At 40.5% G+C, this 24,570-nt stretch overlaps 1 protein-coding gene across 3 annotated transcripts; it reads right to left on the reverse strand.

The window, feature by feature from the left end:
- Positions 1-160: 160 nt before the first annotated feature.
- On the reverse strand, positions 161-21,171 carry LOC125462482 (tumor necrosis factor receptor superfamily member 13B). 3 transcript variants are annotated; one of them, XM_048552553.2, is made up of 5 exons: positions 21,107-21,171; positions 15,755-15,888; positions 12,600-12,716; positions 6,999-7,211; positions 161-1,639 (listed from the first exon to the last, which is right to left on the reverse strand). In XM_048552553.2, exons 2-5 carry the CDS (start codon positions 15,858-15,860, stop codon positions 1,332-1,334), a joined length of 744 nt encoding a protein of 247 aa, XP_048408510.1. In that variant the 5' UTR covers positions 15,861-15,888; positions 21,107-21,171; the 3' UTR covers positions 161-1,331. The 3 variants fall into 3 exon arrangements, with proteins under 3 accessions (XP_048408510.1, XP_048408509.1, XP_048408508.1); XM_048552552.2 differs by lacking the exon at positions 21,107-21,171 and adding an exon at positions 17,435-17,627 and having other exon boundaries at positions 6,999-7,202; XM_048552551.2 differs by lacking the exon at positions 21,107-21,171 and adding an exon at positions 17,435-17,627.
- Positions 21,172-24,570: the final 3,399 nt, after the last annotated feature.

A 24,570-nucleotide genomic window follows, 5' to 3' on the forward strand; every position in this document is an offset into this window, starting at 1 on the left:
CTTCAACTTGTAGGAGTATGTCTAATTTTAGTAAAATTGTCTCCCATTTACACAGAAGAATAACAAACTTTCAGCATTTAGCTAATTTCATTTCCTGTTTTATTAGTACAACATTGACCAGTCGTTACCCCCCCCCCCACCCCACACTTTCTTCCTTCCTGACATTATTTTTCCCCCACCAACATACCATGCTCATTGTCTCTGTTATTCTGCCTTCCATTTATAGCACTTGCTATACTCCTGCGCAAGTTGCACTGCCACCCCAAAATATTGAAACATTAAACTTGTATCTATCCTGTTTGTTTCAGGCACTAATATAATGAAAACAATGACATGAGAGGTCTTGTCCCCACTTTTCCTATGTCTTCACTAGTTTTTGGTTTGCATGTTGACCTTTTGAAATTTCCTGCTCCTGAGGGTATGCCGACTAACTTGAACCATTTTGGCTTGTCTGTGTATTTTTCCTATAAGAGGTATAAAATTTTCCATTAGCCACCTTCTCAGTCCTATGGTAGAGTTTCATTTACAAGTGAGTCACCTTAACAGCAGAGCCCCAAAGATAGATTAATTAACAAAGTCATGTTGTATTGATGTAGCATAAATTTGAAGGTGCAATCCTTTTCCAATAGACATAGCAACACACTGTCATTGCTTGGAAGTGGCATGACTAGCTCTGCTTGTCAAAATGCCTTGTCTAGTGACTACCTGCATGAATTCCACTTTGTGTTTCCATATCTACAGTTCCAAGTTCCTTGCTGGGCCACTATACAACAGGGACTGCAGTTGTTTTTCACAAATGTATGTGGTGATATTGGCTATTCGATTCCACATGCAGTATGTTTCTCAAGACACCACAAAGTGGTATTTAGGCCAATATTGCCCCACACCTCCAACCCTATTTATGCACTCAGTAGGCACAAGGGCATATAGAAATCTGCAGACTGAACAGCCAAAGGATTTTGATGCAATGTGGTTCAGTGCATTTGCTCACCCAAGCATAACGATTGAGACTTGTGAAGCCTTCAGTAAGAATACAATAGAAATGCTTGTCTTAAGTGACTCCTATCCTTCCTTCTGTGCAAGCTGTCTGAAGATGACTGGAACACGCCATTCCTCTGCCCACCCCCCCCCACCCCAAACTGTACTGTTGTTTGAGGTGAGCCATTGGCCATGGGCCGTATTTTATCAGGATTTAAGATATTACAGAAGAGGCCTAAATCTTGTGTCTTTTGACATCTGAGTGGAAGGGTTAATGACCAGTTTTTCTGTGGAAGTGGTGTGTTGGAGTCCAGTTGACTTTCAGTGGAATAAATGGCTTAAGCTTAAAGTCATCAATATTTCATGTGACACTTCTCCTGGAAACTCGGAGTTTCTTTTATGCTGGGTTGTGAAGGAGAACAGATGATCTGAAATGGCTTCTCTTTGTAAACTGTAGCAGAAGGAGGAACTCTTGTGTTATTTGCAGATAATACTTGGATGCACTGATGAGTTGCTGTGTTTGATACCTTTTGTTCTTTATCTGAGATCCTCTGATCTGAGAAGCAATAGCTACAAGTTTCGGATGGCTCAGATAATGATGGATTGGAGGATATACTTTGATTATGATCATCTCCTTCGACACTCGGTTGTAGTAGTCCATCTGTTAGAACAGAAACAATCTCAATACTGGGCGGGGGGGGAGGTGGGGAAAGCAGGCAACTTCTGCAAAATCCTTCAAGTTTCCCATTATCAGGGTAAGCCAACTGATTTAAAACCATTTTTGACTTGTCTGTGTACTTTTTCTATTAGCCACTGCCTCAACCCTATCGTAGAGTTTCCTTTAGTTTTAGGACTGTAGAAATATCTTGCCACACTTTCCATTTAGATCTAGATGTTAAATTGGCAGTCAAATATACACACGTAACAGATTAAAATTTTTCTGTTTTAGCTTTTAGATTCCATTCATCTTAATTGTTTGGTCATTTCTCCAATGCCAGAAATTTTTCTCACTTCAGATTCTTTCTTGAGCGCTCTCTTCCTTCGCTCTCTAGCCTTATCTGTTTAAATTGTTATGATACACAACCTCTTTCAATTCTAACTATATGTGAGAAGCTAGTTGTTCCTAGTTTTCAGTATCTGGCTGGTTGAACTGAGCTAACGAGCCTATAGTCAATTCCAACTAACTGCAAACCTTCCAGTTGTGCGGCCTGATTTTTATGCACAATGGACCAGACCATTCACCTGATTAATTCAAATATTTCATTGAGTTGGAGTACCCAACAATGTTTGTTTACCCAATTAAGTCATCTTTTGGGTGAAGCTGACATTTTTATATTTTTTAAAAAGTTTCCTGATTGCCTCCTGGCCTAGCACACACTAGCCATATTCCCATAACTTCTGCAGTCTGCATCAGATTAAGATGATGCATACAAACCTCCTTTTAACATAACTCATCAGTATTGTCATCTAACACTTCATTGCTCTGGTCTGTAACAAAATCTGCATTGTCCCTTAGGTGGTCTTGATATTTAACTTGACCTTGTACCTAGCTTTCATGAGCACCAAAATCTCATAGTTCCTTCAAATGGGCATTTCCTTGGCATTGTATTTGGGATGCAACTGAATGCATAGGTTGTATAACTCGCCTGATTTCATTTTACTGAAGATTACTGCTTTCACCAACTGTACTGTTCCACCCTTTTTGAATGTTAAGTTTGACAGAACACTGCTAATGGCCCTTTAAGAACAAATGAGATGCAATCCTTTGGTAGCTGATAGTTTACATCTAAACAGAAGGGTTTATTAACATTAATTTTCAGGATGTCATCATGGGGAACAATGATGCACATTTTCCCCATCCCCTTTGTTACCATGATTTTGTCAAAGATAAATAACCATCTTAATCACCGTGATACATATAGCAAAGTATTCCCTTAACGCTGTTCAGGAATTCCAAGAATTTCAGCAATGAGGAAGCAAAACAGTGCAAATACCAGTTAAGTAGGTATGCTTTTGGAGGTAACTTACGTAATGGTATCCCCATGAACCTGCTACCCTTGTGCTTCTAGGCGGCTGTGAAGTCGGTGTCAAAGAAACCATGTACCAGTGGTGGAGCAAATGGATGTTTAAGCGGGTGGATAAGATCGTAAGTGAATTTGGATGGTCCTAAATGGTGTTAAGCTTTTGGAATAGTATTAGAGATGCACCTTTGTCAGGAGCTGAGAGACCACAGCGCACAGTTTATTGGCAGAGAGATCGAAGGATCATTATAACTGGTGAGTGGAGTGAACAACCCTAAAATGAATGGCTGACTGCCTCCTGTTGAATCTTTAATTATTCATACTTGCTTGCATTCCAGAAATTGCAGAAGCAGGGTATGGAAAACGGTTAGAAAGGAGGTGCACATTTTGATTTAAGATGCAAATTCCAGGATCTCTTTGAAGTCAATGCCCGGAGATAATTAAAAGTTTCATCAGTGCCTGTCTAACTTACCAAACTTCAAGCAGGTGGAGTGATGGTAATATACAAAAGGTGACATCTCAGGTCAGACATTGAATTGTAGGTGTGAGGCCTTGTCCAGAATATGCCTGTGTTTTAACCTGGAATTGGACTGGCTTAATTCTGAAAGCAGGAATCACTGAAACAACTATACAGGGATATCAACAAGTTTCATCCCACTGTCTGAGTCACCCATGGGCTAACTCTTCAGAATCTGTCTTGTTCTTAGCTGCAGATCTCCATCAAGGACTGACACCTCAGTACCTCACTCTACCACAAACCCACGGATAACTTCACGATGCTACACTTGTAAACATTAAAAAATCCACCCCCTACAGATAAGTCCTGTACATACATAGGATCTGCTCAGATGTGGACGAACATGATGGACACTTGAAGGTTTTGAAGGATGCCCTCACGAGAACAGGATATGATGCTTAACCCTACCAATTCAGACGTGCTGCAACGAAAAGCTGCCACGACCTTGTCAAAAGACAGACACAGATTACAACCAATAGAGTACGCTTTTTGGTGTACAATACTTCTCTGGCACAGAGAAACTACATCAAGTTCTTTGCAGCCTTCATGTCATTCATGACAGTGAGCATCTTGCCAAGATCTTCCCTATGCCCCCATTTCTTGCCTTCAAACAACCACCAAACCCTAGACCATGATTCGCAGCAATTTACCCAACCTTCAGGGCAGCATCAACCTCAACACCCCACAGGCCTGTTATGGCAACCTTTGCTAGACATGTCAGATCTTTGCCATGGGTACAACCATCACATACATGGCAGATACTCATGACGCAGCCAATCTCATCTGCTGCAGATAAGGAAACGCTGAGGCATGATATATTGACAAGACCATGCAGACTCAAGGAAAATGGATGAATGGGCACTGTGCAACAATCACCAGGTAGGAATGTTCCCTTCCAACTGGAACACTTCAGCAGTCAGGGGCATTCAGCCTCCACTCTTTGGGTAAGTGTACTGCAAGGTGGACTTCAAGATATACAACCGTGCAGCGTCTCCAAGCACAGACTGATAGTAAAGTTCTGTACCATGAAGATGGCCTCAACCGTGATTTTGGGTACAGGTTGTGCTACAGGTGATACCACTATGCATTCTGTTTCTGTAAAATCTTCCTTTGTCATTTTTTAGATGTCATCACCTTGATTAAATTATGAACTCTCCACTTTTATTAGTTTGTACAGTTTTGAATTACTTATTACACACGGACTCACGTGCGCCCTCTCAAACCTGTGGGGTGAATAATTTCTTATGAGATGTTTGTTTATTTGCAGATATGTTCTATTTTGTTCAAGAAACATAATTGGTAGTTCGTCAGTGTGGTATTTTTAGAAATTCCTGCTTTCGGAATAAAACCAGCCTGATTCCAGGTTAAATCTCGGACTGATTCTAGACAAGGCCTCACACCTACAATTCAGTGTCTGACCTGAGATGTCACCCTTTTATACATTACCATCACCCTCTTCCTGTTTTGAAGTTTGGAAAATTAGGCAGGCACTGATAAAACCTTTTATCTCAGCGGTGAATTGAAGGAGATCCTGGAGTTTGCATCTTAATTGAAACTTGCGTCTCCTAATCATGTTCTCTATACTCTGCTTCTGCAATTTCTAAAATGCAGGAATGTATAAATGAAGACTCCAACAGGAGCCAGTCAGTCAGCCAGCCATTTTAGGGTTGTTCACTCCACTCACGTCAGTTGGGATGATCCTTTGGCCTCTTTGCCCTTCATCTTTCTGCCTATAAACTGTGTGTGTGCTCTTCTCTCACCGTACCAGCTGAAGGGGCTGCACGTCAAAAGCCAGTGATTTTAAATAAACCTGTTGGACTAAACCTGGCGTGTGTGTTGTTGTTTTTTTTTCCTTTTTAACTTTGTCCACCCCAGTCCAACACAGTCCACATCATAGTTGCACCCATTCAGACACCTGAAGAGGGCTTTTTCTATTATGAAGCCTGTTAGTTATTGGGGAGCCTTAAAGTCAGGAAGTAAGCCACCAGCTCTAGAATAATCTTAACATTCCAGCAGTTGTGGAATGCAATGTTCAGACTCTATTCGCAGAAGATATGAAGTGTTTTGCACTTTTCAAATGTTAAATGTACTACCCCAAGCCATTGATTAGATCTTGCTACACATTTGCTTCACCGGCTTCATCAAGGGGAAAGAAGCTGAGGATATTCTATCTTGGCAAATTCTACATTTTTACAAAAAATACTAGAACAGTGTATTTTTTAAATCATGTAAAGATAAAAATGGAAGGTACGAAGAATAGATCCACAAGCATCATAGACCATTGGACTGCTGACCTCCCATCTGGATACCTAAGCATTCCATGTGCCAACTACGGAAAGCTCTGATTAGACTGACCTGGGATACTGAGCATCAGTCCAAAATTTTAAAGCTATTCTGATGAGCACCATTTCTTGATCTATTTTGATTATGGGTGGTCTAGGACTCCCACACTCAAGATGACAACCAGACTCTTTGGTGTAATGAAGGGACATTCCTACGTACAAAGGGCGTAAGAGGTTTGGAATTCTCTTCTTAATAGCATTTGATGTTACATTAATTATCAATTTCAAATTTTCTTGTAAGATTATCTGAAGGTATTAAGGATTTAGGGTAAAAGTGTGCATGAAGTTTAGTTACATACCAAAAGCGATACTTTGAATTACAAAACAGACTGAAGGAACTAAATGACGTTTCCTGTCTTAACACTGTAATTCTGCCAGTTGGATGACCACCATATTTATGTCTCAATTGCTGTGCGTTCCTCCTCCACTCATAGGACCTCTGTTACCTCCAATTCCATGATGGGCAGATTGACAATAACTGGTGGGTTGCCCATCATTCTCTACATTTGTCTGCATGAGGGAAAGCAAAAAAGAGCTGCAGGTGTACGGAATATATTGAGAGAATAGAGGGACGGTGTTTTTTTGAGTGTGTCAAAAAGATGAGGACCAACATCATCGTCTCTTCAGTGGGGTGAAAAGGTTTCTTGAGCGAGCACTGGCTGGTGTGTTGGTCTGAGGTGTGTCATGCAGTAGAGGGTTGGGAAGATCTGAATCAGTGTGTTGATAGTTTGAGTATAACTTGACGTGTGCCTGTTTTTGGTGAATAATTGCATCACAGTGGTTGAGGTTAGTGTTCACCCTTTTGCTCAGCTTCTTAAATGGCTCCAGCCGCACTCACTACTTAGCCTCCTTGGGAATCCAAGTCTTCTTGAATGTACATTTTTAAGTATTGAGGCTTTAACGGTCAGGTAGAGGTTGTGATCATGTCCACAGACTCCAGTTTGTTTGGGAAAGCCCAGGTACAAAATAGATGCGTTTGCAGAGTTTAAAATGCAGACATTAACCCACTGCACTATCTGCAGGTTTAGAATTTGCTAATCCCCTCTCCTGTTGGTCAGCTCACTAGTTAAAATTCTCCTATGCCTTTTTAAAATTTCTGTTGCAAGTAAAATTTAAGAATGTATGTTTTCAATTACTGACCTTTTGAGGATGTATTAGTCTTGTGGATGGACTCCGTGCTGCACGTGGAAGGAACCCACCTCTTGATACAGCAAGCTAACAGCATCAGAAATATACAAGTAACGACACAGACACTCGCTGCCAGAATCGCAAAGAGGAGGATGTTGGAATGATCTTCGTGTGAGAGACAGTGTCTCAGAGTATTTTGGGTATCCGCCTTTGTGTCTGTGATCCCTTCAAAATGAGGGAGAAGTATAATCAATTCCAGAATTGAAATGGAGTCAGATATGAGGATGCACTGATACATCGAACAATCTCTCGTGTTTAATTTATACCAAAGAGAGAGCCTCCCGTTCTGCCAGGGCACTTTTTAAGTTGGGTGTTTGAGGACTCTGCTCAATTTTTCAGTGGTGTAATTTGGGTTAGAACATAGAACAGTACAGGCCCTTCGGCCCACAATGTCCTGAACTTTTACCCGAAACCTAAGGTCTATCTAACCTCCACTGCCACTTTATACTATCATCCATATGCCTATCTCATAGCTGCCTAAATGCCAGTAATGAGGCTGATTCCACTACCCTCTCTGGCAATGCATTCCACGCCCCTACCACTGAGTAAAGAACCTACCTCTGACATCTCCCCTATATCAACCTCTACTCACTTTTTAAAATTATGACCCCCTTGTAAAGGCTACCTCCACCCTAGGAAAATGTCTCTCGCTGTCTATCTATACCTCTGATCATTTTGTACAGTTCATTTTAAAAGCAATGTGGAGGTCTAATGATTCTTTGTATATGACAACTTGCAAAATTCTGGCTGGTAGGGTAAAGTTTCAACTGGTTGTAGCCAGCAAGATCTTTTCAGCATGCTGCCTTAAAGTTGTCATCTCAGCTTTGGAATTAGTTTGATTTTCAAGCATTTACAGGGATTTTCACTTTTTTTAAAATTGCAAATGTATGACAATCTCTTTTACCACTACAATTTGAGCCCTGCTGTCCTTGACTTTAAACAGCTAATAAGTGCTGTTACCATGACTTCTATTGTGGAAGTTGGAGGGTTAGCCTGGATGCTATACTTGTATGATCAAAATGGGAGTTTTTTCCGAGTACAACCACATCTTTTAGGTACTCCCACCTTATTGTGTCTAATGAGGCCAATGTTCAAACTTCAACTGTACTGAAGCTAATGTGACTAAGCTCTAAGTGTTCAGCCTTGCAGCCAAACTCTGACTAAGCCTGAAGATGTTGCTATGACTCCAGTAGAGATTATGATTCCTTTCCAAACAATTGCAAGAAACATCTCCAACATAGTTAATCTGCTATTTACTGTTGAGGCAAGGGACAGATACCCAGTTTGTGTAGAGTTGCTTCCTGTGGGAGAAAGAGAATGCAGCTGGATGGGATGTAGCACGTTTAAAATTAGTGGAATCAATAGGTCAATTATTTGCTGTCAGCTGTGGGGATATGGTGAGTTGGCTAGGTGTTTGAATTTCTCTCATGTTTGTCTGAACTTGACACTTGAAAGTAACACTTAATGCTGCTCTCTCCTTCTCATGGGCGACTTGCCTAAGTGCCGCTTGCTGGGCTGGGTGATGCTTCCTGCAGTATGTAAGACTGTTACTACAATCGCTTCTTCATTGATATTGAGAAGAAACTGCAGTAAATGAAATAGACACCCCATTGGTTACAGAGCAATCCTATTTCAATGACACAAATTTGTTTTAAGAACGAATTGCGCATAGTAGAACTGTTTAACAATATGCAAGGGGCAATAGAAAAGAAATGAAGTTGCTATTTGCAGGATGGTGTAACCACACTTCTAAATTCTGTGTCCGTCATGTAGCCTTTTCGTAACAGAGCAAGGCGTCTCCCGTAGGGATGTCATGCTGCTTGCAAGACCTTCAGCTGCCTGATTTTTTTCCCACTGACTATGCATAACCTAGACCTTCAAGCAGAATACAATAAAGAACATGATACCCTTCGTGCATCTGACTTTGGTAATAGCTTTGTCAGGTGTTGGGTTTGTTGGCAGTACCACATTGCAGAAAAGCTTGCACATCCCAAGTAAGCAGCTTTAGGATAGGCCTACAAAAATGGCCTTCATCTTTAATGTAGTGGAAAGCAGTCAGAAGGGGACAAACAATGCCCTGTCCTGTGCTCTGTGTGGCTTTGTGCACAAGTGAGAGGTGCTGAGATATTCACTAGTACTCTTCCCAGGCTCTAAAAGGCAATAGGAGTGCAAAGGGCATTTGACTTGACTTTGTGTTCCTGTGGACATCTGCAAACTATTTCCTTTTTGTCAAGTTCTCCTGTTCATAGGACATCACATTGCCATCTCCATCTGCTACATGGTACCGCTGCAGCAGGATGCATTTCTGCTCAGCAAATATTCCCCATTCTTAGGAAAGCAGAGACTTCCATGACTCAGTGGGTTAGGCTACCAACCATAGCACAGAAATTTCAATCCACCTTGCTAGTAAGGATTATCATTGCATTAACATTCAAAATGGTGGAGAAAGTCAGCAAGTATGGCAGCAACTATGTAGAAAAAGTGTTTAAGTTTTGAGTCCTGTATGATTCTTTCCGGACTTGAAGGGTGTTGAAAAATTATGGTCTGTATTGCTGTTGACTGACAGGGGTTGGCGGAATGAGTAGGACAGATGGTCATAGTTCCCAGAGCATAAGTCAATGGCAGTGCTAATAGCTCAAAATAAAAGTAAAGATGCAACACGGGTGCTAATGGTACATGTAGATATTTAAAATAGATTTGCTTTGCGGAGAGCGAACCCATGCTAACTACAGTTATTCTGAGGGGCCGGGGAAAGTGTGGTGGTGGAGGAGGGGGAGAAGAAGGTGATGTAATCAAGGTGGAGGATAGTTCGTGTTCTGAAATTCTTCAACTCAAATATTCAGTCCTGCAGGCAGTTAAGTCCCTGCGTGGAAGATGGGGTCTCACTTACAGCTTGTGTTGAGTTTCTCTGGAGCACTGCAGCAGGCCTAAGACACAAGTGTTGGTACGATTGTGAGGGGGTGGACTGAGGTGGCACGTAATTGTGTGGGGGGGAGGGGGGGAGGAAGTATTATTCTTAAGGACAGAGGAGGTCTACAATGGGATCATCCGGTAAAACCAAACCAAACCAAAAATTGGCTGCATCGAGAGTGGCAAATGCAATAGATTAAATAGCAAATACAAGAAAACCATTGCTTTCTCCTGGTAACTTTGCTTAGAACTTGGACACAGAAGGAAGGAGATGAAAGGACAAGTTTTTCACCTTCTGTGATTTACATGGAGTGAGCTGGAAGAGAGGCATGTTAGGAGTGGACTCGTTGCTGAGGGGCCAGTCCCTGCACAATGTTGACAAGGGTGGGGGTGATATTTGGTGGCATTCCTGCTGGATGTGGTGGTACTTTCTTCTTGACCAATCTCATCATTTTAAAGTAAAAGACTAGGGGAAACCTAGTGGAGAGGAAGCTGTGAGGGGCAAGTGCTGCGACTGGGTCCAGAAGAACTGAGGGCTCTGTCAACAACAGTTGGGGGAACCATTGGCTGAGGATATATAAAATAATCAGAGGGTTAGATAGGATGGATAGGGAGAGCCTTTTTCCTAGGATGGTCACGGCGAGCATGAGGGGGCATAGCTTTAAATTGAGGGGTGAAAGATATAGGACAGATGTCAGAGGTAGTTTCTTTACTCAGAGTAGTAAGGGAATGGAGCGCTTTGCCTCCGACAGTAGTAGATTCGCCAACTTTAGGTACATTTAAGTCATCATTGGATAAGCATGTGGATGTACATGGAATAGTGTAGGTTAGACGGGCTTGAGATCACTATGACAGGTCGGCACAACATCGAGGGCCGAAGGGCCTGTACTGTGCTGTAATATTCTATGTTCTTTCAAAGGTACCTATGTGAATGGTAGCATCATGAACAGATGCGATGAAATAACAAGGAGAATGGACAGGAGCTCTTCTATAAGAAGGGGGTGTGTGGTAGTGTGGTCAAAGTAATTATAGCAATTGTGGGTTTGTAATTGGTACTGGTAGCTAGCCTCTTCCCCCAAACTTCCAACAGAAAGTAAGGGAACAAATATGAGATGGAACAGATGACATCAACAGGATGAAAGTTGGAAGAAAATTTTTTAACTTTAATATTATCACTGTATTGGAGACACAGTTGTGGGGGTGAGTGCCCTGGGTACAACCTGAACAAGGTATATACTCTCTATGCCCTATGACCAGACCAAGTTACTGGGACCCTTGGTCATCTTTTGATCCTGAGAGAGTGAGATGAGCTAAATGGGAAATGTTCGCAGTGTGAGTCAGCTCAGCCTGGCAAAGAAGGGTAGTAGTAGATGGAGATTATCCAGGCCGCCTCCCAAAAAGAAGCAGAGAGGCTTCCCACTTCCCCATTGCAAGCTTGGGAATGGATATGTAACCAGATTGTGTCCTTCGTGAAGAATTGTCTGTGTTTTCTGGTGTGCTGCCCTCTATCTTGCAGAAGCAGAATGCCAACTCTTAGATACTTCCATTTTCTCCTGAAACTTATCCTTATTACTGACCACCAAGCCGTTCCCACAACTGTCAATGATGTCAGCTCCTCCGGAGGTCTCAGAGAAATGGAAAGCAGTTGAACAGCTTCCCAATGCTGTACTCTTTTTTTTTTATTTTTCCCCTGAAGTTCACCAACTGGCTTGCCTGCAAAGATCCATCCTTGATATCAAGATTACTTGGCATGAGGTTTGCTACTTGGCTGAGAAATCAGCCAACCTTTGGTGGGAAAAGGTTGGGGAATAATTCAAAATGTGTGTAGCTGATGCTATGAATTTGAATGTGTAGTGCTGTGCTCTGCGTTTGTGCTCAAATTCCCCAGCATCATAAAATCATGGGTTAAAATATTTTGTCACAACTCATTTTTCAAATTGGCACTGACACTATTTGGTTCTGATTCTAAATCTCAATCTAATTGAAAGCATCCTCTCAATTTCTTATGCATGGCTCCTGAAAAATTAGTGGAATCCAGACTGCTAAAACTAGCATTTCATCTACTTGGGCTACATCTATCCTGCAGTCTTAAGTCTATTATTCCTCTGTAGTACCAGGTTTACCTGAAATGTAGTCTAAAGGCAGTGAACGATCACCAAGCAGCTTATCCACATTCAGTGCTGCAAGTGCTCAGATATACAGGGACAGAAAATTGGTAATGAAAATAAACCATAACAACACAACCCTGTCACTTGAGTGCAATTGACTGCACAGTCGCTGTAGTGCCAGAGGATTATGAGAACACCAACTGGTGATGAGCTTCACCTGAGGGTCACCATGATTCAGTTGAGGGGTGAGATTGAGAAAGTGGGACATCAGCCAGTGAGAAGATCAAATCTGCAGTGTTTCACCTTGCTTTGAAAACAGCCATTCAGCCAACTGAGTTAATTGGCTGCTATTGATATTATAAACTGCTGGAAATGTCTTTGTGATTGTCCAGTGCGTGAATACAGTAATCAGGATGGATATATATGCAGCAAAGTCCTGTGCAGAAAAGTACTGTTTTTAATAGCCAAAATAATCAAGATCCTGATTTATGTACTTGTGCTTACAAAAATAACTTTTTGTTTACTAATTTCTTACCGTAGCAAACTTCTGAGCACTGTTGAGGATGTTGCCCACACACATCTGAGCACTTGATGCATTTGCGCAGCAGTTTGTCCCAATAAAATCCTGCAGCCTCATTGCAGCTCCAACTTTCTGATTTAAAAAGTTAGTTACAAAAGGCAAGCAAGTCAACTTATATTTTCCATAGATCACTTACTGCTATAAAACACAAATAATAAGAGAATTGAGGAGAGGATTAAGTAGTAAATTTTCATCTTCGCCTGGGTTGTTATTCATAGGTGTGAATCTCTGTCCCATTCATTTCAATGCAATGAAAATCAGGTTTAACAATGGATGAGATTACTGATCTCGGGTAGATAAAGGTAAAACATTCTATACAACTGTTTATAGCTATCGGGTTAGCATTTAGGAGCTGGGGTATTCTTCACTGGGTAAACGTTGATATTCGGGTGATATAATTTTTAAAATGAAGGGAATAAATCCTGTTTAGATTGATAGATTGAGTTAAATTAGAAAAAAATTAGGTTGTGCTCTTGTCAAAATACAAAAAAAGAATCTAAGGGTGGGTGGTATTTAATCTCAAGGCATCATGAACTCTGGAATAGATTGCTGTGTCTGATAGTTATGGATTCACTACTGTTTAACGAGAGCTGAGCAAGTTCTGTATAATTGAAAGAATAAAATAGAATAGAATTAGCTTTATTATCATGTTACCATGTTACAGGTACATGGGAGTAACTAATTAGTTGCTTCTGTCTCCTAAAGCATGTTTTCAGCAGGATTGGTAAAGAACATGAGTTTTGCTTAAAGATCTCTGACGCCAGCATTGGTAATTCTTACTAGAACAGTGTGGAGCTGGAGGAACACAGCAGGCAGGCACCATCAGAGGAGCAGGAAAGCTGATGTTTTGGGTCCCAACCCCCCTCCAGCAAAATGGTTTCACTTAACTTGGCCTAAAGTTTTTTTATTTCCTCCTCTCTACTTTTTTTCTGTCAGAACTTCGCACAATTCACCAGCTTCAAAATCTCCCCTTCCCCCCACCGCATCCCAAAACCAGCCCAGTTCGTCCCCTCCCCCCACTGCACCACACAACCAGCCTAGCTTTTCCCCTCCACCCACTGCAGCCCAAAACCAGTCCAACCTGTGTCTGCCTCCCTAACCTGTTCTTCCTCTCACCCATCCCTTCCTCCCACTCCAAGCCGCACCACCATCTCCTACCTACTAACCTCATCCCACCTCCTTTACCTGTCCGTCTTCCCTGGACTGATCTATCCCCTCCCTATCTCCCCACCTATACTCTCCTCTCCACCTATCTTCTTTTCTCTCCATCTTCGGTCCGCCTCCCCCCCTCTCCCTATTTATTCCAGAACCCTCACCCCATCCCCCTCTCTGGATGGGTCTAGGCCCGAAATGTCAGCTTTTGTGCTCCTGAGATGCTGCTGGGCCTGCTGTGTTCATCCAGCCTCCACATTTTATTATCTTAGATTCTCCAGCATCTGCAGTTCCCATTATCACTGATACAATTTGACCGGGTTTTGGATTAGATTGGCACAGCCTGTAGATGCATCAACTACCTTTAGTTTCCCTGTCTTTTCTATTGTCTAGCTTGTAAGTGAGTCCTGCTGATGGAATTCTACCAGGTTAGAATTATAGATCGGTTAGCCTGACGTCAGTGGTGGGTAAGATGCTGGAGTCAATTATAAAAGGTGAAATTACGAATCATTTGGATAGCAGTAACAGGATAGGTCAGAGCCAGCATGGATTTACGAAGGGGAAATTGTGCTTGACTAATCTTCTGGAATTTTTTGAGGATGTAACTGTGAAGATGGACAAGGGAGAGCCAGTGGATGTAGTATACCTGGACTTTTAGAAAGCCTTTGATTAAAGTCCCACACAGGAGATTGGTGAGCAAAATTAGGGCACATGGTATTGGGGGAAAAATACTGGCTTGGATTGAAAATTAGCTGGCTGACAGGAAGCAAAGAGTAGTGATAAACAGGTCCCTTTTGGAACGGCAGGCGGTGACCAGTGGGGTACCACAAGGTTCAGGGCTGGGATCGCAGCTATTTACAATATACATTAATGATATAGATGAAGGCATTAAAACTAATATTAGCAAATTTGCTGATGACACAAAGCTGGGTGGCAGGGTGAAATGTGAGGATGTTATGAGAATACAGGGTGACTTGGACAGGCTAGGTGAGTGGACAGATGCATGGCAGATGCAGTTTAATGTGGATAAATGTGTGGTTATCCACTTTGGTGGCAAGAACAGGAAGGCAGATTACTATTGAAATGGAGTCAAGTTAGGCAAAGGGGAAGTTCAACGAGATCTAGGTGTTCTTGTACATGAGTCAATGAAAGCAAGCATGCAGGTACAGCAGGCAGTGAAGAAAGCTAATAGCATGCTGGCCTTCATAACAAGAGGAATTGAGTATAGGAGCAAAGAGGCCCTTCTGCAGCTGTACAGGGCCCTGATGAGACAGCACCTGGAGTATTGTGTGCAGTTTTGGTCTCCAAATTTGAGGAAGGACATTTTGGCTATTGAGGGAGTGCAGCGTAGGTTCACGACGTCAATTCCCAGAATGGTGGGACTATCATATGTTGAAAGATTGGAGCGACTGGTCTTGTATACGCTTGAGTTTAGGTGGATGAAAGGGGATCTGATTGAGGCGTATAAGATTATTAAGGGATTGGACACTCTGGAGGCAGGAAGTATGTTTCCACTGATGGGGGAGTCCAGAACCAGAGGACACAGTTTTGAAAACAAGGGGTAGGCCATTTAGAACAGAGTTGAGGAGAAACTTCTTCCCCCAGAGAGTGGTGGATATATGGAATGCTCTGCCCCTGAAGGCAGTGGAGGCCTACACTCTGGATACTTTCAAGAAAGAGATGGATAGAGCTCTTAAAGATAGTGGAATCAAGGGTTATGGGGATAAGGCAAGAACAGGATACTGATTGTGGATGATCATGCTGGCTCGAAGGGCCGAATGGCCTACTCCAGCACCTATTGTCGAGAGGATACATATCGAGTCAGAAACAGCCAAAGATTTGATCCTCAGCCTGCTGACGTTGGCTTCCTTTCTTTCTTTGGTACTGAAGAAAGGAATATTTTTCGGCTTAACTTCAAACAAAAAGGCTTCAAAAACATGTAGTGAACGGACACATACCACAATATGTCTTGCACGCACTTTTCCAGTTATGCCCACAATTTGTACACTTGGCGCATCGTCGTAAGAGACGATCCCAGAACTCCTCATCTGAACAGCTGCCCATCCCCTCTCCAACAAGAGGACGGTGGGATCTTTAAAATCAATTAAGATTATTTTGTTACAGATTGATTTAAAATAAGTTTCATAGAGACTTTCATATCCTCAACATTCCAAATAGCTGCGCAACAAATTTCCTGCAAAATAAGCTTTGCAATTATATTCAACAGTGAACGAGATGGTAGGCCATTTAGTCTGATCCGTGATGGAGTTCAACTCATTGATCTGTAGTAGACAGATAAAGAGAATACAATAGATTATGAAAGGTTTCTGAGCCTTGGGAGACTTGGTTACAAAATGATGGCACATTATCTTAAAGTGTGTGTGTTAATGGAAAATGGTTGTGGGGTCAAAACAAGATGAATAATTCTAAATTACTTGATTGACAGCATCAAGTTAATATCATGTGTAGCATAGGTGCATTGGACATCTTTTTTGATTTCATGTAAACGCTTTGAAAATAGGCATGAGGTATTATGTTGAAATGTATCAATATTTGGAGGCATTACAAGCAATGAAAGAAGTCTGAAGATTGCAATAAGTCACAGATGGCTTGCAGAGTGGGAAGAGATGTGACGCACAAGAAGTGTGAAGTATCACATTTTGGAATCTGACAGTTGCTTATTTTAAGAAGGAATTTATTAAATATTGAATCCATTTAAAGAATGTGAGATAAGGATGGGGAAATGCGATTACAGTAGATGATTCCAGATAAGGAGACAATATATGTGCAAAGACACCTTTTTTGTGTTTTCAATTATTGTTTAATTCTGAAGTAAAACCAAAACTTATGCAAGTGGAATATTTAGTCATAGTGGATTCCAAATGCAAAAAGCAATTGACACGGTATATTTTTGAATTAGGTTAAAATAGACCATACTTTGACCCTGCTAGGAGCATTTAAGATGACGCTTTCACATTAATGTGAAATGGTTTCAACTTTGGCCTGATGCTTAACTTTGTGGATAAATTTTGCAGGTTCCACCTTTATTGAAAGTGCCTTGCAAGAAATTAACAGGATTTGTTGCTTTTGGCTGGGATCTCTTACAGAACTCTAGATCTTCATTTCAAGTGAAATCCTACGTGGGAGTAAAGCTGAGTGAGTTGTACCTGCTTGATAGGTTGACCATGTGTGTTGATATATTGAGAGATTGTTACATAAAATCTGCAACAGCCAATAATGTTGCTTTCAAACAATTTATTTTTGTCATTTTATATTTGCATTGGATTTAAATGTAGATTTGATTTTAACTTGCTATTGCCTTCATGTAAATAGCACCATTGCATAATCATGTTTTATTTTTCAATCTTGCTGATCTTTATATTAATTCCTGAACTGCATTCAGCTGATCAACAGCTATAAATCTTATGAATTTTATTCCTGTATCTAAAACTAACCTCACCAAGACATGCATTTTCCACTAAATTGTTTTAGAATTTCATTCCACTCTTGCCCTTTTTTGTTAGATCAGGGTAAATTGTATCTCAAGCTCTTCCATGAATTAATGTCAAGTCCTGTCGTTGAACACCCACCCAGCCCCCCAACGCTTTCAGTGCCTGGACTTGGTGAGATGTACCTACCTGGATAGGAGTGGATAAAGGCAGCAGATTGAAATGATGCAAATATGGCTGTGCCATATTTCTTGCCAGTTACCCCATCTTCTGCTCATTGGAGCTGCCTATTGTGCACCTGTAGCTCTTAAAAAGGAGTCTAAAATGGTGTTGCTAACCTTTCCAGGTTTGACCTAGGTATTTCAGAGATTGAAGCTTAATTTTCTGGACAGTGCTGCAAGGAGAAAAGGTCGTCATGTGAATGTAAAAACTTTTTTTTCTTTGAATAACTTTACAATTCATTTTAAAAATAAGAGGCTGTTTTTCTGTAAGTCAAGAACTGTTGAATTATGTAAGAGTCTGTTTGCTTTCCTGGAGCTGGAAAGCAGAACTACACGGGGACAGCTCTGTTGGATGACCAATAGCAGGAAGGTGGTTGGGCTGAAACATTTTGGAATGTGTCTGGCTGGTGATAACAATACTATTTGAAAAATAGTTGATTGTTCATTAACTCCTCCAGAATGTTGCCGTTCACACACACTGAGCAAACTGTGCAGAGAAAGCTTTACACAGCATCTAATCTTTGTTGGACTTGCCCTGGGGTTGTTTGCCATTTGTGGTTTGGAAGGAACTTTTCCATGCATCTAATTCTGTACCTGATCTTATGTAAAAGGTCCGATTATCGTGCATCCACTGTTTTTTCCTAATCTGCATGGTCATTTGACCATAGTACAACCCTGGAATCCCTGTGTAGGCCAACACAAGTTGTCCTTTTTAATGAGCAAGAAAATATTACGGTACCCAGCTACAAGGGAAAATTAGCTGGTTGTTGTTTTGGTCCAACATGTGCTGTTGCTGATGAGTGTCTGTTTTGTTGCTGCACTCGTGCTAATCTCATTGTGAAATATGATAGCCACACAAATTCACGGAAAAATAAAATAGCCTGTATAGTAATTTTGAGATGTCTGGTATTACAGTGGGAAAACTTGGTAAGAAGGACAAAGCGCATGCATCTTCTAAATGTCCCTATGCATTCACGATTTACTACTGCTAAAGAGCAACTCAACTTATTCAAAGCATCTCTGTGAACATATCCTTCATCCTTAGTTTTATTTTCTGTACCGAACCTGGTAGTTATTTACTCAGTTTCTTTGATTTTCATTAGCCCATTAAGTGCGAATCCTGGAATTCGGGCTTGGACAAGACTTGATAATACAAAATATAGAAATAGGCATCTTGAGCAGTAATAAGATTCACATACTTCGCTGAACACCACTTCTTTTTTGAAGCTCAAAAGATAACATCTCCTACTGAGGAGATAAAGGGACAATATTACTTGGATTCCTTTTTTTTTCTCCACAAGCTATAATATGTGGAGCCTGTTATTTCCCATAATCTTGCACTTCCTTCAACATGCTGCCTGCTTTTGAAACCCAGGCTTCAAACAATGTAGTCATTGCAGCTTTGCATACCTTAATCATACTTCCTGAATCTTTTAAATGTGGTTTGATTTGGCCTTGCTTTGAGTTTTCACAAATAATGTAATGCCTTGTGATATCATTTCAATCAATATTATATGAACGTCGTCTTTCAGAAATTTAAATAAAGTTTAGAAAAAGGATAAGTTCTTGTTTAATGATCTGACAAACTACGCAAATTCTTCAAGTTCTGCATTGGCATGATTGGGTATAAGAGTTAAGTATATTCAAGATAAAACAAAGTAGATTCCAAGAATTGGAAACACACATTACAACAATACATGTATCAAAAAAAAATTGTTTGAATTCAAAGAACCAAAGTGACTTTGAGAATCCTACTGATCATTTTTAATCGAAGTTTCTCTGATTATAGGTTTCAGATTTTAATGCACTCTATCTATTGAGTGTCATTTGGGGCCCCTCGTTAAATTAGGGATTGTGCAGGTATCAATGATTAAGAGAATTTCTACTTGTTTTGAGTGAATGTCAGATTGAACATCTATTGTAAAGTAATGAAGTAAGTAATTCAAGTAGTTGCATTTGTTTTGCTAATAGGAACAACAAAAATATTATTTTGTAGAAGAAATTCTGCCCCGGTATTATCTGCTTCTATTTTTCAGAGTTAAAATTAGCAAAAGGAAAATGTTACATATTGTTATAATTAACAGAGTAGGAATCAAAAGTTTTGATGAGAATACGATTATCTAATATTTTATGGGATCACCTGTCTGTAGTTCAAGTAAAAAAAAATCCCACAACCACTCAAAATCTGGTGTTAAGTAATAAATACAGCCTGTCACCACCTCTTCCAACTTGAAAACATAAACATAAAAGATAAATGGAATAGAGAGTTGCTGCGTTAAATGGTTGTTAGTAAGCTGAAGAGATGAAAGAAAAATGACTCATCTGAAGGTTTTTCTTTTCAAGAAGAAAGAATGCAAGTGTGACTGATTAAATAACAATTAAAGATGGCCTCAGTCATGTTTCCTGCACCTTTGTTAATGAGCCAATTAATTATGGAAGAAAAAATGATCATTGCATGAAAAATTCATTTTTAATTCCAAAATGTGCTTATGAAGCCTGGGATCCACTTAACTGTTCTGAGGAATGGTCACCGGATCCGAAATGTTAACTCTTTTTTTTTTCTTCTTCACAGATGCTACCAGACCTGCTGAGCTTTTCCAGCAACTTGTGTTTTTGTTCTTGCAGCATCCGCAGTCCTTTTGATTTTTATCCGCTTTACTCAGATTCCATTCCTGAACACACTGCAGTTGGCATTAATCCAATAGTTGTGTTGTAATAAAGGTGTATAGTCTGTCTGTGCCAGATTGCACACTTGCAGCAATAGTAACTCCCCTTTTTGTTGTTCACGGTTTAAATTTATGGTTAGGTAATTGCTATATATCTGGTTTGAACTTGGACACAACTGAAATGCTTTGGGTTTTGTTTTATCCTTCCCTCTTTCTGCCTTTATTGTAGGGACTTCCTAGATAGCTACCCTAACACACACATGCTTTGTTAATTTGACTCCTGAAGCCAACTAGTTTTGGACTGTATTCATGTTAGGAATAAAATATGCTGTGGAGTCTTTCAAAGTGCTATCTGACCTGGATTACTTTTGTGATTTTTTTTTTTTGCTTCCATTTTCTCTTGGTGGTTATGTCAGCTGCGGCATTTAACTAACAGATCAATATTTTATTTGTCGACCTGAGTTTTATTTTCTGCACTCTGCAGTGTACCTATTTCCTTCTTCAACTTTCACCAGTATAAGCAAGATCCAAATAATTTAAGTTATTCAAATGTATCCTCTAGGTCAGGAATAAAGCAAGCTAGAAATGTTCGGGTCCATGCAGCATTCTCTGAGAGAGATGGAGTTAATGTTTCAGATGTGAGCTTTCCACAAACGCAGATATAACAATTGCACTGGTCAGCTATTCCATTGTATATATGATCTTTTAAATGCAATCGGTGAAACTTTTGGCGAAGGACTGAAATCCTTAGTGCTGTGGGGAAGGGCTGATTCAGTGAGACAGCTGTATTTAAATAAAGCTGAACCAAAATCCCAGTGCGATGATGCAAATTTGTTTTAAATAAGGAAATTTTGTGGAGAGGGAATCTAATAGTTCAAACGGATCCTTTCAAAAATGGTTGAATACTATTTTCTTAACATTTGACATACTAACAACATGCTTAAGAACTTTATACATTTGGATATGGTACTCACATTCTCTTCGTTCCAGGTGGCTATCTTCTGCTGTTTCTCAGTACATTTGCCTGTGTCAATCAGAATGTGAAACTTCTCGTTTTAACAGAAGGAAGAACTTCCAGGGGCTTTCCCTGGTCAGCTTACAGCAAATTTCGAGACTGAATTGAAATGCAGATATTTTATCATGAATTTGTGCATAATCATTAGTCATTTAACCATTTTGTAAAGATTTCAAACTCTCTTGCAGTACTATTTCTGACAAGTGCAGATGTAAACTGAAAATGCCAGAAACAGTTTGATGTGTGAACAGAATTTTACTTTTACTTTAAAGAATCAATAAGCTGTGTATTTTTTTTAACCCATTTGTCATTGATTTTCTGGAGTTCAAACCGAAGCTATTGAATACACAAAAAGAAATATAAGCCTGCTTCCCTTTGATCAATATCAAGGATAACTTGACATTGATACTTCAAACGTGGCCCAGGATGTACACCAGTAACCCCACCACTACTTGAGGAACAAGCAAAGGGCTAAGATTGCTCTTGAGCCATTCCAGAAAAGTGATAGGGGAGAGTCAAAAAGGTGATTAGGATGGTATCTCCATCGGCTCACGTTTTTGCCTACGATGATGGAAATGCCCTTCTTCTTATCGCACAGTTGACTTCAGCTGTACCCTTACATCCATGTCACTGGAAAATGCAATGGCTCTTCTCATCCCTCAGATCCCATTTGCTCACTGCTGCTGATCACAAATTGTGTTGCGCTGATCTCTTAGACTTCTCCCTCTGCATTGATTTCATGTAACTTCACACCTCCTCCACTATTACCAGCACACAACTTGGCAGGCTATTTATTAAAAATTCTTCAAGAATGAACAAGGAAAGAAGAATAAAAGAAGGAGATGGAGGGCTGTTTCTCAGGCTGGAGGCCTATGACTAGCAATGTCCCACAGTACTGGGTCTGCTAGTTTTTGTCATTTATATAAATGATTTGGACAAGACTATAGGAGGCATGGTTAACTTTTTGGATGACACCAAAAATTGGCCTTATAGTGGATAGTGAAGGTTATCCAAGGTTAGAGATCTTGATCAATTGATCAATGCACTGAGTGGCAGATGGAATTTAATTTGGATAAATGCAAGGTACTGTATTTTGATAATACAAACAAGGACAGGACTTGTATAATTAATAGTAGAAGCCTGGGTGGTGTTGTAGAACAGATAGACCATGGGGTTCAAGTGCATAATTCTTTTTAAGTTGTAGCACAAGTAGACAGGGTGGTCAAGAAGGTGTTAGCATGCTTGCCTTCATTGCTTAAACCTTGGAGTGTAAGAGTTGGGATGCCTTGTTGACATTACACAGGATGTTGGTGAGGCCTCTTCTGTATATAGTCTAGTTGCCCTATTATAGGAAGGATATGATTATTGAATTGGAGAGAGTTTGGAAAAACTATCAGGATGTTGCCAAGAATGGAGGATTTAAGATCTAAAAAAAGACTAGAAAGAGTGGGACTTTTTTCACTTGAGTGTAGGAGATTAGGTGACTTTATTGATGTTTATAAAGTTGAGGGGAATGGAAAAAGTGAATGACAAGGGTTTTTCCCCTAGGGTGAGGAGTTCAAAGCTATAGGGAATATTTTCATGGTAAGAGGAAAAAAAAATTTGCAAAGGACATGATGGGTAACTTTTTTTTTTGCACAGTGATTTGTGTGTGGAATGAACTGCCAGTGAAAGTGGTGGGTGCAGATGCATTTATGATATTTGAAAGACATTTGGATAAGTTCATGATTAGGTAAAGTTTGGGAGGATGTGGGCCAAATGTCGGCAGGTGGGACTGTTTTAGTTTGGGAACATGGTCAGCATGGACTGGTTGGACCGATGGGTCGTACAGCATGGAATCTGACTCGCGTAATACTTTGTTTTTGTTCCTTATTTAGTTCACATACTGACGTTCTTGTGGCTGTTCTGCTACTCCTACATAGTGCTTTGGCAGAGGTAGAGGCAAGCTGCACAGATTCCTGTTCTGATTGCCCATGAGTATCTCAGCAATGTTCTCTGGGCTTTGGAGGTCCTAAGATTGCTCTGCCTGGTTGAATTCAATTGGACTATCCCTTTTTATTAATGGACTGGACAACTCGGGCAATTTTCTATATTGCCATATAGGTGCCAGTGAAGTATTTACACTAGTTTAGGTTTGCTATGAGTGCTGGATAGAAAGTCTTAAGTACTTTTGCCAGAATGCCCTCAGAGCCCGTAGACTTTGCGGTCTCCAGTGCCTTCAGCTGCTACTTAATATTACTTGGAAAGGAGTGAATTAAATTACCTGAAGGCTGGCTTCTGTGATGACGGGCATCTCAGGAGGAGGCCAAGATGGATCATCCACTTAGTCCTTCTAGCTGAGGACGGTTGCAAAATCTTCAGTCTTATCACCTTGCATTGAATTGCTGAATAGCCCCCTTCATTGAAGATGTGTAGATTTGTGGAGCTTCCTCCTTGAGTTATTTAATTGTTCATGACCATTCACCAGTGAGATATGGTAGGGCATTCGAGTTTAAATCTATCTGTTGATTTTGGAATTACTTAGCTCTATCTATATTAATGTTAATCTGTTTAATATGAAGACTGGACTTGGTCTGCACAAGGACTGTGCATTGTTCACTACTTTCAAAGCTCTCATGAACAGACTGTGTGACAGATTGGTGATCTAGGTGTTTCCCTTGTTAGATCCCTTGCTGTGTTGCCAGTCCAGGCTAGTCAATATGGCCTTCAGTACATCACCAACTCAATCAGTACTGGTACTAGTGAGCCACTCTTGGTGGCCAATGAAGTCACCCAATTCCGAGGGTAAATTCTTTGCCCTGGCCGCAATCAGTGCTTCCCCCAAGTGCTATCCAACATCGAGAAGTACTGATTCATCTGCTTAACGGTGTGGTAACTGGTAATCACCAGGAGATATCACTTCTCTATGCTTGACCTGATGCTGCAAAACTTAGTGAAGTGTGGAGTTGATGTTGAGATGGGTATATTCAAAATGGTTTGTAGTTGTGCTTTAACTTGCAACAATTTTAATTTCCCACCTGTTCTTTGGGATCAAACTCCTCCCCTTTGTATCAATGGGTAAGTGTTATCAGAACCTATGACTCAAAAAATGCTAATTTATTTTAAAGCACTGTTCAGTTTGACTGTGTTTCAGCAATGTTTGAAAAAATTATAAATGCATTTCTTAGTCTGTGAGCCCTTTTGAATTAGTTTGTTGCAGGGGAGTTGATTGGATAGCTTTCATAATGTGAGTCAACCACAGCATTGAAGGCCAAATTAGTCAAACAGAATACGTGACAAAGAAGGGGCGGGGGATTTGCTTTCTTGTTCACTTTTTCGTACAGAAAAGGTTGTGTGTGAAACCCATTTGGAAGCTGTGCAACTAAAAGGGGAAGCCTCAATGCATAAATAGAATCATGAATCGCAACCTCTCCACTCAGAGAG

The sequence above is a fragment of the Stegostoma tigrinum genome, chromosome 23 (assembly GCF_030684315.1).
Source record: "Stegostoma tigrinum isolate sSteTig4 chromosome 23, sSteTig4.hap1, whole genome shotgun sequence".
NCBI classification, from domain to species: domain Eukaryota; kingdom Metazoa; phylum Chordata; class Chondrichthyes; order Orectolobiformes; family Stegostomatidae; genus Stegostoma; species Stegostoma tigrinum.

What these genes read in the sequence shown, in the direction of transcription:
- LOC125462482 (XM_048552551.2), bottom strand. Translation starts at nt 17,523, where the DNA reads ATGAGCAGAAGATGGGGTAACTGGCAAGAAATATGGCACAGCCATATT. An exon ending in TGCGTGCAAGACATATTGTG is followed by an intron (nt 12,717 to 15,754) that starts GTATGTGTCCGT and finishes TTTTTAAATCAG; the next exon opens with AAAGTTGGAGCTGCAATGAG. An exon ending in GTGCTCAGAAGTTTGCTACG is followed by an intron (nt 7,212 to 12,599) that starts GTAAGAAATTAG and finishes CTCATTTTGAAG; the next exon opens with GGATCACAGACACAAAGGCG.